This window comes from Arvicanthis niloticus, chromosome 1 (genome assembly GCF_011762505.2).
Source record: "Arvicanthis niloticus isolate mArvNil1 chromosome 1, mArvNil1.pat.X, whole genome shotgun sequence".
Lineage (NCBI taxonomy): Eukaryota > Metazoa > Chordata > Mammalia > Rodentia > Muridae > Arvicanthis > Arvicanthis niloticus.
This window is the reverse complement of record NC_047658.1, coordinates 147,993,044-148,007,739: the sequence shown is the minus strand read 5'-3', so window position 1 is coordinate 148,007,739 and position 14,696 is coordinate 147,993,044. Positions and strand designations below refer to the sequence as shown.

The 14,696-nt window shown below is 36.9% G+C and overlaps 1 protein-coding gene and 1 pseudogene across 3 annotated transcripts in view; one reads left to right on the top strand and one right to left on the bottom strand.

Annotated features, from left to right (window-relative positions):
* Window positions 1-14,696, bottom strand: part of Lcor (ligand dependent nuclear receptor corepressor) — a 105,431-nt gene that overhangs the window by 59,902 nt on the left and 30,833 nt on the right. For all 3 annotated transcript variants that reach the window (XM_034505193.2, XM_076921076.1, XM_076921102.1), the window contains exons 3-4: window positions 5,864-5,929; window positions 5,341-5,414 (exon numbers count right to left, since the gene is read on the bottom strand). Coding sequence is in view for 2 of the 3 variants with exons in the window: in XM_076921076.1 (XP_076777191.1) it covers window positions 5,341-5,414; window positions 5,864-5,929 (140 nt within the window). In the remaining variant the exon portion in view is untranslated. The remainder of the gene's footprint in view (window positions 1-5,340; window positions 5,415-5,863; window positions 5,930-14,696) is intronic.
* On the top strand, window positions 863-9,213 carry LOC117710438 (large ribosomal subunit protein eL30-like; annotated as a pseudogene).

Genomic DNA, 14,696 nt, shown 5'->3' with positions numbered 1-14,696 from the left:
GGTTTTAAGTGTGTGCTGTTATAGGTAGTATAGTAAAATCTCAAGCTGTCTCACTGTGGTGCAGAGCATACAAGCTACACACAATGGCTGTTAGTTACCAAATAAACCGCCATACTATCAAAGTGATGTTTAAAGGTAGCCTGTTTTTACTAAATAATGTCCCCTAAACATTGAGCGAGGCTAGAAATTCCAATATGCCATGAAATCCTTCATATAAGTGAAGAGGTCAAAGTTCTTGTCATAATAAGAATAAAAAACTCATATGCTGGGCTGGAGAAATGGCCCAAAGGTAAAGAATATGTATTACTCTTCTCAGAAGTACTCAAATTCAATTCCTAGCACCTAAATCAGGTGACTAACAACTGCCTGTAATTCCAGCTCTAGGAGAGCCAATGCTTCTGGTTTCAACTGCCAATGCCAAACACACACATATACACATTATTCTTTAAATAAAGGACGGAAGCCCTGAGGGCCAGCAGAAAGAATAGAAACAAGCAACATTAGGAGGTAGGAGGTTGGGGAGGACCCTCCAGAATGTACCAGAGACTTGGGAGGTGAGAGATTCTCAGGACTTAAAGGGAAGAACCTTAGATGAAATGCCCTACATTGGGGAGAGGGAACGTGTAGTGCCCATCTCCAGCAGAAAGACAGGGCACCAAGTGAGGGATGAGGTTGCCATCCCACAGTCAAATCTCTGACCAATAATTGTTCCTATCTGAAAGAACTGCAGGGATGGAAATGGAGAGGAGCCTGAGGAAGAAAAGGTGCAGTGACAAGACCAAAGTGGGATCCAGCTCAAGGGGATGGCACAAGGCTTAACACTGTTATTGAGGCTGTGGAGTGCTCACAAAAGGGACCTATCATGACTGCCCTCCAAAAGACCCAACAAGCAGCTGAAAGAGTCAGATGCAGATATTTGCACCCAACCAATGGATAAAAGCTGCTGACTCTTATGGTTGAATTAGGGGGAAACTGGAAGAAGCTGAGGAGGGTGACCTTGTAGGAGGACCAGCAGACTCAATTAACCTGAACCCCCGAGTTCTCTCAGACACTGGACCACCAACCATGCAGCATACACCAACTGATACGAGACCCCCAACACATATACAGCAGAGGACTGCCAGATCTGGGTTCAGTCAGAGAAGATGCACCTAACCCTCAAGAGACTGGAGGTCCCAGGGAGTTTAGAGGTCTGGTGGGATGGGAACATCCTCGTGGAGACAAGGGGACGGGGAGGAGGTACACTATATGGAACAGTAGGAGGTGGGGGGGGGTGGTAAAATCTGGAGTTTAAAATAAATAAAAATAATAATTTAAAAAATTGTATGCTGAGGCTGCTAAGAAACCAATAGTAGCTGGAGAGACGGTGCAGTGGTTAGGAGCACTTGCTCTTGCAAGAAGATCTGGGTTCAATTCCCAGCACCCATATGACAGCTCACAACCATCCATAACTCCAGTTTTAGACAATCCAATGCCCTCTTCTGACCCTAGCAGGCACCAGGCATGAACATGATGCATAGACAAATATGTGAGTAAAACACTGATATATGCATACAGGTAAAAACATTGATATATATGAAAATGAAATAAATCAATCTTAAAAGAATAAAAATTTTTAAAAATTCAATAGAGTAACGGGTTAATCTGTGAAACTGTAAGGAAAAATAAAATGTATGTTAGTTTTGCCATGACACATCAGAATATTTAGTTGAGGCAGGAAAGGCATTACATTGATGACTAGAAGCCATGAACAGGAAGCGTTCTGATTGTTACAAGTTTGGTTACTATTGTTAACTTTTTACTGTGCAAAATTATAAACTATAGGCTTTTATACACACACACACATACACACACACACACAAAACAAAAAACAACAACAAAAGAAGGAGGAGGAGGAGGAGAGAGGAGGAGGAAGAAGAGGAAGAAGAGGGGAAGGAAGAAGAGGGGAAGGAAGAAGAGGGGAAGGAGGAAGAGGGGAAGGAGGAAGAGGGGAAGGAGGAAGAGGGGGAGGAGAAGGAGGAGAAGGAAGAAGAGGAGGAAGAGAGGAAGAAGGAAGAGAGGAAGAAGGAAGGGGGAGGAGGAGGAGGAAGAAGAAGAGAAGGGAGAAGGAGGAAGAGGAAGAAGAGGAAGAGAGGAAGAAGGAAGAGAGGAAGAAGGGGGGAGGAGGAAGAAGAAGAGAGGGAGAAGGAGGAAGAGGATAAGAGGAAGAGGAGGAGGGAGAAGAAGAAGAGGAGGGAGAAGGAGGAAGAGGAGGAATAGGAGGAAGAGGAGAGGGAGAGGGAGAAGAGGGAAGGGAGGGGGAGGGGGAGGGGGAGGAGAAGAAGGAGAAACAGTGTACATACAAGACTCAATACCAGCAGTGATTTTAGGCATTCACCAGAGGTCTTAGAATACATTCCTCCAGAAAGAAGGACCACTGTAAACTACAGGTGAATTATCAGTTCTATTTCCCAAAGATAGCTATCTTCTCTGTGATTTTTTTATCTACATATAAGTATAAAAGTTGTATTTGTTATCCATTCTACTACCCTTATTATTCACTAAAATTTCTGTTAGTTCAAATTAAAAAACAAAACACAAAATATCCACCTCTTTCTCAAATGGCCATTGCTTTGCTTTTCCAGACATAGCCTACATTGTCTCATCACTAACCCTAAACTCAAGACTCCAGTAACAAGCAAGACACTGTTACACGTTGAGGATTATCATATTTTCACTTTTTTCTTTTCATTTTTTTCTATTCTACAGATGTTAGTTTCAAAGCAGAGGGGTTATTTCTCAACTCTAATCTTTTTTCAGAAAAGATGTTACAAATGCTTGCAAAGAGTCCCAGAGCATAATCATTTTCAATATAATTCAACAAAGGTTATGTCTTCTGGTACTCTCTTGAAAAAAAAAAAAAAAATCAAAGAGACTGAATGGTGTCCAATGAAGAAATGAGACTCTTAGAACCAGCTGAGCTGTCAAACAAGCACCATGTTCTCCATCTGGGGAGATAACTCAGTAAGTTCAGATCCCCAGAACCCATGAAAAAGCCAGGCATGGCCAGTGCACACCTGAGACAGCTGCACTGAGGAAGGAAACAATGGGACATAGGTGGAGTCCAAGCTCACTGGCCAGCTGATCTGGGTGACAGCAGTGACATCTAGGTTCAGTGAGACCTTTCAAATTATAAAATGGAGAGTAATAGAGTAAGGCATTCAAAGTCAGGCCTCTGGGTCTCCATATGCGTACACAGCATAGGTGAGTAAACCTGCACACATGTGTACTCTCATACATACATCATCCTCCCCACAAAAAAAATTTCCAGTTAAAAACTCAACTAAAAACTGCAAAACTACAATGAACAAAAACAGTTATTTTAAATGACACATTATTTCATGTCTTATTTGTTTTCTCCTAAGAATATTAACACAGTATTTTGTCCTTATACATCAACAGAAAACTCTCAGTCATATTATAGTAACATACTGATCCATCACTCAGCAGAGAATGGCTCTTCCCAATTCTAATATAAAAGGAAAACTACCGTGTCTCCTTCTCTTCTACCACAATTCCTATTAAATGATTTGCTTAACAACTAGCATCCCATATAGACACACATAAATGCAAACACACAAAATTTAAACAAACATCCATTCCATTTACAGGCTACTCTTGACAATGTTGCTTTGTTCTGTACTTTTTAAAAAAAATATAGAATAGTTTATTCATGGCATGGGGAGGGGGGTTAGAAGGGTAGTAGAGGTAGAGAGAGGGGGAGGGGAGGAGAGGAAGAGGAGAGGGAGGCAGAGGGAGAGGAGAAGAGGGGAAGGGAGAGAAGGGGAGGGGGAAAGGTGGGAAGGGAGGGAAGGGGAGGAGAGAAGAGCACATGGAGAGGAGGTGGGGAAGAGAGCCAAAGGACAGAGCAAGAGCAAGAAGGCAAGAATATTCTGTATTCTTTCAAAGCCAATACATCTCAAAACAATCTTTTCATTGATTTAACAAAATATATCATTGTGGATATTAGTAAGAACGATTTTCATGGGGAAAACAAGAAAAAGATGCCACTAAGAGCCGGGCAGTGGTGGCGCACACACGCCTTTAATCCCAACACTTGAGAGGCAGAAGTAGGCGGATTTCTGAGTTCCAGGCCAGCCTGGTCTACAGAATGAGTTCCAGGACAGCCAGGGCTATACACAGAGAAACTCTGTCTCGAAAAACCAAAAAGAGAGAGATGCCACTAATATATGTGAGAAGTTCTTAAACTATCACATGATAGCATTCAGATACCAAAAGCTACTTTTTGACAATAACCAGTACAACAGTAGCACAGAGAGAGACAAAGAAGAGATAAGAATGACTACCTTCAGCAACTGGAATAAAAGCAAGAACTCAAAACTTTCAGAAAAGGGAGAAAACAAGGCATACTACCAACTGACAAATAACTGTATAAATTACATTTATTTCAATAGTATGAAAGAAAACAGCACTAGGAGCTTGTGTGCACCATTCATAGGCATAAAAAAAGCAAGAGATTTTCAAGCTACAGAAGAGGTACTTAGGAACATACTCCTAAGATTAAAAAAAGGAAAAGGCTTTTTGTTCAATACAAATCATGTCAATACAAATCATCTCAGGAGTCCAGAAATAATTCTAGAGGTATAGACTACAGTGATGTCTGTGGGGATAAAAAAAAAAAAAAATGCAATAGGAGTAACTGATACAAGTTTGCCAATGAACTGAAGTTATTTTATAGCAGAAAGAAGAAATCAGAATGTTTCCTAGACTTTGCAGCAGGAAATGGTGGGAAACAGGATGCCATGAAAGCAAGGTAGGGTGGTAAACCCACTGAGTTTTCAGTAACTGAAATGTTTCCAAAGAAAAATTTGTTTTGTTCTCTAAAGGTAGTAACACTAAAACACAAAGGTTGAGCTAATTTCTAATTGAAGATAAACAGCACTCATGGCCAGTTATTATAAAGAAACATTTAAAAACAGAAACTAAGTCTTAAGTCTACACAATTACTAACTACTAACTTTTTGTACCACAAATGATTATTTCTTGAATTACCATACACTTTATATTTAAGATAAACATAACAGTTTGAGACCCAGTTAATTCTTCTGCCTAAATATATATAAGACAATGTATGTTGGGATATAAGATTTCTTAGTAGGTTAATCAACACACTAAAAACAGTTTAAACTGAAAAGCCAGCTACTATCAAATATTTTATAAACAAGCAACCAAATTTTCCTTTTCCTGTAAATCCTCCAATAAAATGATTCAAAAACTTTTTTTTAAAGAAACTAAAATACTGAACTAGACAATGTTCCTAAGCGTCTTGGTTACCTTTACCTTATCTCTTCTCAAGCAACAGAACAGACAATTTTCATCAAAAGCCCAATCAGAAACGCTTTCAGGTTCACACTCTGCAAAAGTTAGAAAAACAAGTTTTAATAGTCATAAACACAATTTTTCAGAAAATGAATCAGAGCTAACTTCAAAACTATTATATAGTTCATGAAAACCTCATTAAAAAGTAGGTATTTCACATTTATCTTTAAATTCTTGTATTCTAATGAAACTCAGTTTCTCACACATGCAAAAATGTGTGTTCTACCTTCACAGTCACAGCCTGAGATTGTTTCCACTATGCCCTCCAGGCCACTTCTGTCTTAAAACTCTAAAAAGAAAAGTCTTCACTCAATTCCTAGCTGCTCACAGTTAATTGTGCTAACTATTCATATACTAACAGTATAAACTAAACACAAACATGTGGCTCTGAACGCAGTTTTAACACTTACAAAACTGAGTAAGAGACCTAAATCACCAAGGTTTAACCACAAAGATCATAAAATACCAGAAATATTTTCAATACCTTTAAATAAACTGAGGTCTTTTAATAATGCAGATCCAAACAGCCCTTCAAGAATACTTTCAAATCCTGAAAGGATAAAAAAAATGAATAAATAAAATCCATCATCACAATATTCACTGAATACTGTCATCTGGTTCTCAGAATCACTGGTTATAATACTGAAGGGATGCTCAGGAAACAGTCCCTGAGAAATCTAAAAGGGGTATCTGCATTTTTGCAAATGATTAACACAACAAAGATTCAAAGTACATTCAAGCATGAGACAAAACAGAAACTAGAAACAACCAATGAAAGAATAGAGGTTCACAGTATCTACTTCTACAAAACTTTACAGAAATTAGATTCTGAAAAAGTGCCTTCCCAATGAAGTGTCATGCTTCGGAAAGTCCATAAACTTTCTAGAATAATCTCAACAGTCCCCTTTTTTTCTGCATAACAGTTGATACATAAATTTCTCTCAAGTTAATAGTTTTCTAAAGAAAATTCTCAAGAGCAGTTTTTCACCTCTCACAATATTTTAGAAGGAAAATTGTGTATTATTTCACAACAAAATATTAACTACTTGGTCCATTTTTAAAGGTAAGACTCACTAGGTACACAGAAAAATGAGGAAAAAAATTCACATAGCTGTACAAAACTGTTCAAAAACACTGTTTTCTTTACCAATGTGAAAGAAAAAGAAAACAAGGTGTTCTGACTGATTGATTACATCAAATACTGTTATGTACTTAATGAAAGACAGTTTAAATGTCTTGCTGGTGTGTATTGTTATGAAAGAAAGAGAAAAACCCTAAGCGAGAATAGTGAAATCTACAGTGGCTTTAAAAAAAAAAAAAAGAAAAGAAAAAAAATGTCAAGGACTTCACTATAAAGTTCAAATACTTATTACAAATGATCTGAGAATCCATATGTACTTTAACTATGACCTTTAGAAAGAATTAATGTCATGCACATTTGCTACACATTATTACTTTTCAAACGCATAGAAATATCAACGAATTTAGAAAGCAAAAGAGGACAGAAAAGATGGCCTTTAAGGGGCTAGAGAGATGGCTCAGCTTCTCTTCCAGAGGACCAGAGTTTAATTCCTGGCATCTGTAGGTAGGCTCTTAATTGTCTCTTAGTAACACCAGTCCCAGGGGATCCAATGTCCTTTTTGGCCTCCAAAGGCAGTGCATGAACATGGTACACAGACACAGAAGTAGGCAAAATACATATACAATTAAAATTAAAAGTAAAAAACAGACTTCGGAAACAGTACTATCTTGCTAAACTGATAATAAAAATAATATTGTAATTAAAATGTCTTAGCCCTACTTCCTATAAACCTCTAATTTTCAATACAGTAGTTGCTGAAGTTTGTATTGTAATTAGAGTTGATTTTTATATTATTTTTAAACTGTAACTTTTTGATTTATCATTAGAAAGCAATTATTTTTCAATTTTATTTCTTCACATCAAATTATTCTAAAGGTATTAACAAAATTAAATTACTCATTAATCAAATAGCTGCTTGTTATTTACCTAATGTAATTAGTTACTGTGTCCTCTTGCTCTTTCAAACACTAGAAAGGAAGAAAGGCCTTGAGTTAGGAGTTGTGGAGGTAGAGGTGGCAGTGGTGCAATAATCAGAATTAATGGCTAGATACTATCTATCTCTGACCCTGGAGACTATACATTCTCAGTAACAGCTAACCTCTGCTCTTTTAAGTAAATCTCAAAAAAGTCTCCAACTCTTGAGGCCCCTTATTTTCCAGAAAGGAATTATTTTTATAATATGACAGAAAGCATTTGAGTATCTTAGAAGGCATTAAATAACTAAAAATCCAGCTGGTTTGATAGTTCTTATATGAAAGATCAATCTAATATTTTCATTTGTGCTTATATAAAATTATAACAAATTCCAAATTCCCATAGTAAGCCAAATCTTATTTTTGAGACAGGTTTCTATAAACAGCCCAGGATAATATCCTCTGGTCCTCTTATCTCAGTCTCCAGAGTGCAATGGTTACAACTGTGTACCACCATGCCATGGCTGTCCTCAATTTCCAAAAAGGAAAAATGTAAACACAGCAAGAAATACTAGTAAAGTGGAAAGAGGGAAAGGAAGCAACAGCTTGGGGAACAATAATTCAAAACTTACAAAGGACAAAATCTGAAATAGGTTAATTGAGAAAGAAATTCAGGAATACATAATCATTAGGGAAAAAAATTACAGAACAAAAAACAGAGTGGCCCAGCACTCTGCAAGCAGAAGGCAGGCAGATCTCTGGGTGAGGCCAGAGGGAACTATATATAGGACAGCCAGGGCTACACAGAGAAACACTTGTCTCAAAACAAAAAACAAAAACAAACAAAAAAAAGCAGGGTAGAGGGGTGGAGGGGTGCAGAGGAATGCTTGCTGGATATGATACATGCTTATAACCAGCATTCAAGAAGCTACATAGAGGACTGCCACACAGGACTATGCTACACAGCAAGTTTCACACCAGACTAGGTTACCGACTAAAGGCCTTTATTAGGGGGAGGGGAGTATGAACTCAGACAAAAATAAACAAGCAGCCAACAACACAACCAATTTAGTCATAAAAGATTTTGCCTCAACTAATTGTGTTCTAAAAAATAACCATATATACAAGTCATTTCTCTTCTGTTCACTTGCCACAACACACTGAACCTTACACATATGCACTGCACACTGTAAATCCTTATTTTGCTATTCTTTGTTCAATGGATATTAACTCTATTCAGTTTTACTAACAATAAATATTGAATTTAGCAGTTGCATAGCAACACTGAATTTCCTCACATGCTATGCTTGACATTAACAAAAGGCAAGTAAGAACAAAGACACTAAAAAATTCATACCAAGATTTCATAGAAAAGCTAGGAAGAATGACAACAAAGTACCATAATGAATAAATACTGCACTCCCCAGCATCGCAGTGGCTGATCTTGATTGGGGACCATCTCATACCTAAGGCAGGAAGGTGACGGCTACAAAGAAGATGAAAAAAGTCTCTGGAGTCAATCAATGCTAGGCTCCATCTTGTTATGGAAAGTGGGAAGTGTATGCTTGAATAGAAATAAATACTGCGGATGATAGCCAGGGCAGACTGAAACTGGTTATCCAAGATAACTGCCCAGCTTTAATGAAACCTTAAACAGACTACTCTGCCATGTTGGCTAAAACTAGTGACCTTCACTACAGTGGCAGTAATATTGAATTGGGCACAGCATGAAGAAAATACTACAAAGAATGCATAATGGCTGTCATTGACCCAGGTGACTCCAGGTGATTCTGGTTATTTATAATTAGAAACCTGCTAGAACAGACTAATAAAAAATAAATCGGGAAAGTTTTCCTTTAATAGAACTTTGCCAGAGCTTCTTTTTTAAAAAAGGAAAAGAAAAAAAGAAAAATCTGGAAACATGAATACTGTTCACTCCAACTGTGCACATGCACTAGCCTCAGGATAACTCTAACACACTGGCAAGGAATCTTCAAAAGGATTTAGCAACTGAACTTGTGGGTGTCTAAGGACCTTATTTTTGGTTTAAAAAAGATGAACTCAAGCCAAGATTGCAGGCAATGAGTAAGACAGAATTTCCCTTCATTTTGGAAGCTTATTACAGATCCACTGAACAGTCTGAAAATTTTGGCAGCATTAGAAAGAAAACTCAAGAAAAATGGATGAATAACAAAAATTAAGAATTTGGTCACTAATCAGTTTATTCTTACAAGCAGCACACAGAATTAACATTCCAAAGCTGATACAGACAGAGTTTGTAATACTTGACGCAAAATATAAATTGTACTTCAGATTTTACTCTGTGGACTTGAAAAGGCTGACTGAAGTTATGTTTACTGTACTATCAATAAACTTTTGTTTATGCTACTGAAAAAAAAAAAAAGAATACTGAATAGGCTAGTAATGCCATCAGTCAATCACTAGGATTTTAAAGTACTTTATGTAGACCCTTACATTTTAAAACCTGTCTCAGTGGACTTGACTACTTGCAAAGAAGTTCTAATCAGCATCACAACTGGTCTTAAACCCAGTCTCCAAGTCTCTTCACTACAGCTTGCAGTGTCTACAGATTTAGAACACCAGGACAGTACTTCATTACCTCTTTAAAGTTTACACTGTGTAAGAACAAACAAGTCCTCCCTGCAATCCCATGTCCAACAATAAAATCATCTTATAATCTGAAATGATCTCCTTTTGTAGGGTTTTTCTCAACACTATTCCACTCAGATTGTTTTGTTTCTGTTTTTCCACTGTGTTCAATAACCATTTTTCTTTGCTACTATTTTTTCAACAAGTCTTTGTATCTCACATTTGTCCAAATAAAAGTATCAATCTCCTTCAACGTATTCTTTAATCAGCTCAATAAATATTTATTTCCTTAACCAAAATATATTAACTGAGACCCTCCAGTGGACCAAGGTAGAACCTGAGCAGCAACAGCGAGACGACAAGGCATCAACCGCTTTCCTGGAGCTTTGGCTTCCACTTCCTCATCCTCAGGTAACTCAGATCCTTGCCCCTTTTAAACAGAAAAGCAAAATGCCAAACTTCTCTCTTTTCTGTCATATGTACAAGCACTGCAGAAGTATTTTATAAAATAAAACTGTTGTGCACTACCTAAATCTTGTGTGTTGGTCTTTCTTTTCACATGTTTGCATCTTTCTCTCCAACTACAGTTAATGTTCCAAAGGCCTAAAAAGAAGCCTTCCCATTTCCTACAAGGTTCTTACACTATAGGTTCACAAGCTTCATTTTTAGGCTCTGATTTCCTCAAATAATTCTAAAAAACACGACAGATTAGAATTTCCCACAAATGCCTCCCTTTGATCTGAATCACAATCTCACAATCTCTACCATCTCTTTATTTTCAAAGGATAATAGTAGATTATAAAAAAATAAGATGGTAAGAACATATCAAATACATAGCCAATTAAGGTCAGCTTGTTTCCTTTTAAATAAATACTAATCTTGAAAATATTCTATTAAATAATAAGAGCCAGAAGATCTAACACCTCTCAACAATATAAATGAGGTTGGTTTTTATTAAAATGTAAGATTATACAAATATTCCTTCATGGAATGTTTCTGTAATGGTGCTGGAAAGATAGGTCAGTAGTTAGAAGTACTTGATGCTCTTATAGAGGACCCAGATTCAGTTCCTGGCACTCACATTGAGGCTTAAAATTATTTGACTGAATCTATTTGATTTTAGTTTCAGAAGATATGATACACCAGGTACACATGTAATATACTTAAGATACATGCAGACAAAATAATATACACATAAATAAAATCTTAATATATATGTTATGTTATAGTATCAAACTAATCTACATATTCAATGCAATCCCCATCAAAATTCCAACGATGTTCACAAAATAAGGAGAAAAAGGTCAAAAAATTCTCAAGGAAGCAAGAAAGAGCACATATAGCCAATGTAATCCTAACCAGAAAGAACACTACTGGAGTATCACAATACCCAACCTTAACTGACAAAGACAATATACTAGTACAAAAACAGGCACATAGACCTGGAACAGAACAGAGGTCCCAGAAATAACATGACACAGCTGTGGCCACCTACTTTTTGACAAAAGTATCAAAATATATACTTGATAAAAAAAAATCATATTCAATACCAGAGTGAAATAAGGCTTTTATCTGTATACAAAAATTAATTCAAAATGGATTCAACACTTTAATTTAAAGCCTCAAATTCTGAAACTTTTAGGGAAAAATAATTCAAATATAAGCATAGGCAAGACCTTTCTGCACAGGACTCCAATACTATATGGAGCACAAGAAAATACTCTCAAGATTTGACAAGTAAAATTATATAAAACTAAAAAGGTTTTGCATAGCACAGAAAATATCAACAAAATGAACAGACTCTACCAGCTACGTTTCAGACAGGGACTTAATATCTAGAATATAAAACGAGCTGCAAAAATTAAAAGACACATACACACATAAACAAACCAAACTGTCAACCACTAACTAATTAGAAGAATGAACTGTTCATTCTCTGCAAACTGAAATGCTAAAATTCCATCTCACTACACTGAGAATAGCTATACTAAAAAAATAAAGTAAAAACACAAGAAAACAAAACAAACCAAACAACAACAACAAAAAGAAAAACAAAAACCTGAGAAGGTTAACAGAAAAAAAAAGAACCATATTCACTCCTGGGATGGGAGAATAAATAGGTATAACATCTATGAAAATCAGTACAGAGGTTTTTCAAACAACAAAACATAAAACTACCTTAACCAGACATACGCCCCCAGGAGCCTACATCCTACCAGAGATGCCTGCATGGCCATGTTCACTGTGGTTCTATTCACAATAAAAGAAGAAAAAAATGCAATCAGTCTAGATATCCATCCACTGATAAATGGATGAAATGTAGCCCAAGAAAAAAAATTTTTTTTTACCTGCAAAGAAAAATGAAATTGTGAAACTTGTAGGATGAATCTGCAAATAAGTGAGTTAGTCCAGGTTCAGAAAGGCAAATAATACATGGTTTTTCTCATATATGGACCCTAGTTGGTGCACACATACATTAGTAAAGGATGTGAACCTAGAAAAGGGACCAAAAAAAAGCAGAAGAGATAGGGGGAAAGAATGGAGGGAGGGAAGCGGGAGGGAATCGGGAGGGAAAGACAGAGAGAGGGAGGGAAGAAGTCGATCAAGAGAATACATAGAATGTGAAAACAGAAAGGGGAGGATGACTGAGAGTGGAAAGATGAAAGACAGGTATATAGGGAAGAACAATGGGAACAAATAATTACATAAAATGCCACAATGAAGCCTGTTACTTTGTGTGCTAATCTTAGCAATAAAAAAAATAGTGCTGGAGAGAGAGTTCAGGGGCTAACAACATTGACTATTCTTCTAGAGGACCCAGTCCGATTCCCAAAACCCACAAACATCTGTAACCCCAGTCCCAAGGGATGCAATACTCTCTTTTAGCCTCCACAGGCACCAGGCAAGAAAGAAGTGCCTGGGCATATATGCAGGCAAAACAAAACACCATACACATAAACTTAAAGTTATTACCAAATATTTTTTTAAAAATTACATCATATTAAAAATAAAATACTGGGTCTGGAGAGCTGGCTCATCTGTTAAGAACACACATTCTTGCAGAGGACCCTGGTTCCTAGTACCAAGTGGTAGCTCAAAACTACCTGTAACTCCAGTTCTAGGGGATTCATCTCTTTTTCCTGACCTCCTCAGGCACCTGGCACACATGTGGTACACATACAAACATGCAGGTAAAATACCCATACATATAAAGTAAAATAATTATTTGAAAAATAAAATATATGCCTTGCCATTAAAATACTTTAAATTTGGTGGCCAGATGGCTCAACTGGTAAAAGGGCTTGCCACTAAGGATTGCAACCTGAGTTCACAGACTCAGTGTTTAAAAACAAACAAAACCCTAAAACCACAATCAAGGAGTCAAAATTAAGATTTCAGCTATTGTGTATATACTGACAACTCACCAATCTCAGAATCTTGCTCTAGATCTTGTTTCCAATAGCCCACTGTATACTGTGTACCAAGATATCATAATTCAGTGGTTTTCAACCTATGGGTCATGACCCCTTTGTGTGTGTGTGTGTGTGTGTGTGTGTGTGTGTGTGTGTGTGTGTGTGTGAGAGAGAGAGAGAGAGAGAGAGAGAGAGAGAGAGAATATCAGATATCTTGCATATCAGTTATTTATATTATGATTCAAAACAGTAGCAAAATTACAGTTATAAAGTAGCAATGAAAATAATGTTATGGTTGGTGGTCACCATAGCATGAGGAACTTTATTAACGGGTTATAGCACTAAGAAGCTTGAGAACTGTCTTAATACCTCAAAAAGCTCAATATTCTACTATCTTTCCCTTTTCTTCACTAGCAACTCTTCCTTTCTTCCTTAGTATAAAAATGGCATCATGAATGCCCCTGTAAGGTCACACTGGTTAGAAATGTCAGTCAAAGTCCAGCAGTGGTAGCGTGCACCTTTAATCCCAGCACTAGGTAGTAGGCAGCCTGGTCTACAGAAGGAGTTCCAGGACAGCCAGGGCTACACAGAGAAACCCTGTCTTGAAAAACCAAAACAAACATTAAGAATTCTATTCATCTTATTTCAAATCCACTTTTTCAAGATAGTAAAAGATACTTGCTAGCTGCATGCAGCCCTTTAAACCCCACAATTGAAGAAAATAAAGCTGTTCTTTGATTACCGTGTGTATGCCATTGCAGGCATACGTCTGTACTCAAACATACACATACCAAAAAAGATGATAATATTAATAGATAGTTCTAATTCATTTTTTCTTTCCCATCCCTGACTTGTCTGTTACTATCCCTTTTCCTAACAACTAAAATGCCATCCATAACAGCAGTTATCATTAATTCTTTTCTTACTTGATCTAATGCAGTGGTTCTCAACCTTCCTAATGCTGTGACCCTCTAACACAGTTCCTTATGTTGTGCAGACCCCCAACTATAAAATTATTTTGTTACTACTTCATAACTATATTTCTGCTAGTTGTGAATCATAATGTAAATATCTGACATGTAAGATATCTGACATGTAAGATATCTGATATGTGATCCACAGGGGTCTTGACCCACAAGTTGAGAACCACTAGTCTAATGCAAACTGCTTCAAACTACTTCATTATCCATCAGAACAGAATCTTCTGAGGAATATTTGAAACAAGTACTATTATTACTACCTAGGACAGGTAAAGAAAACTGAAATCAAAACAGCAAAACATGTCCTTTTCAGTCTATC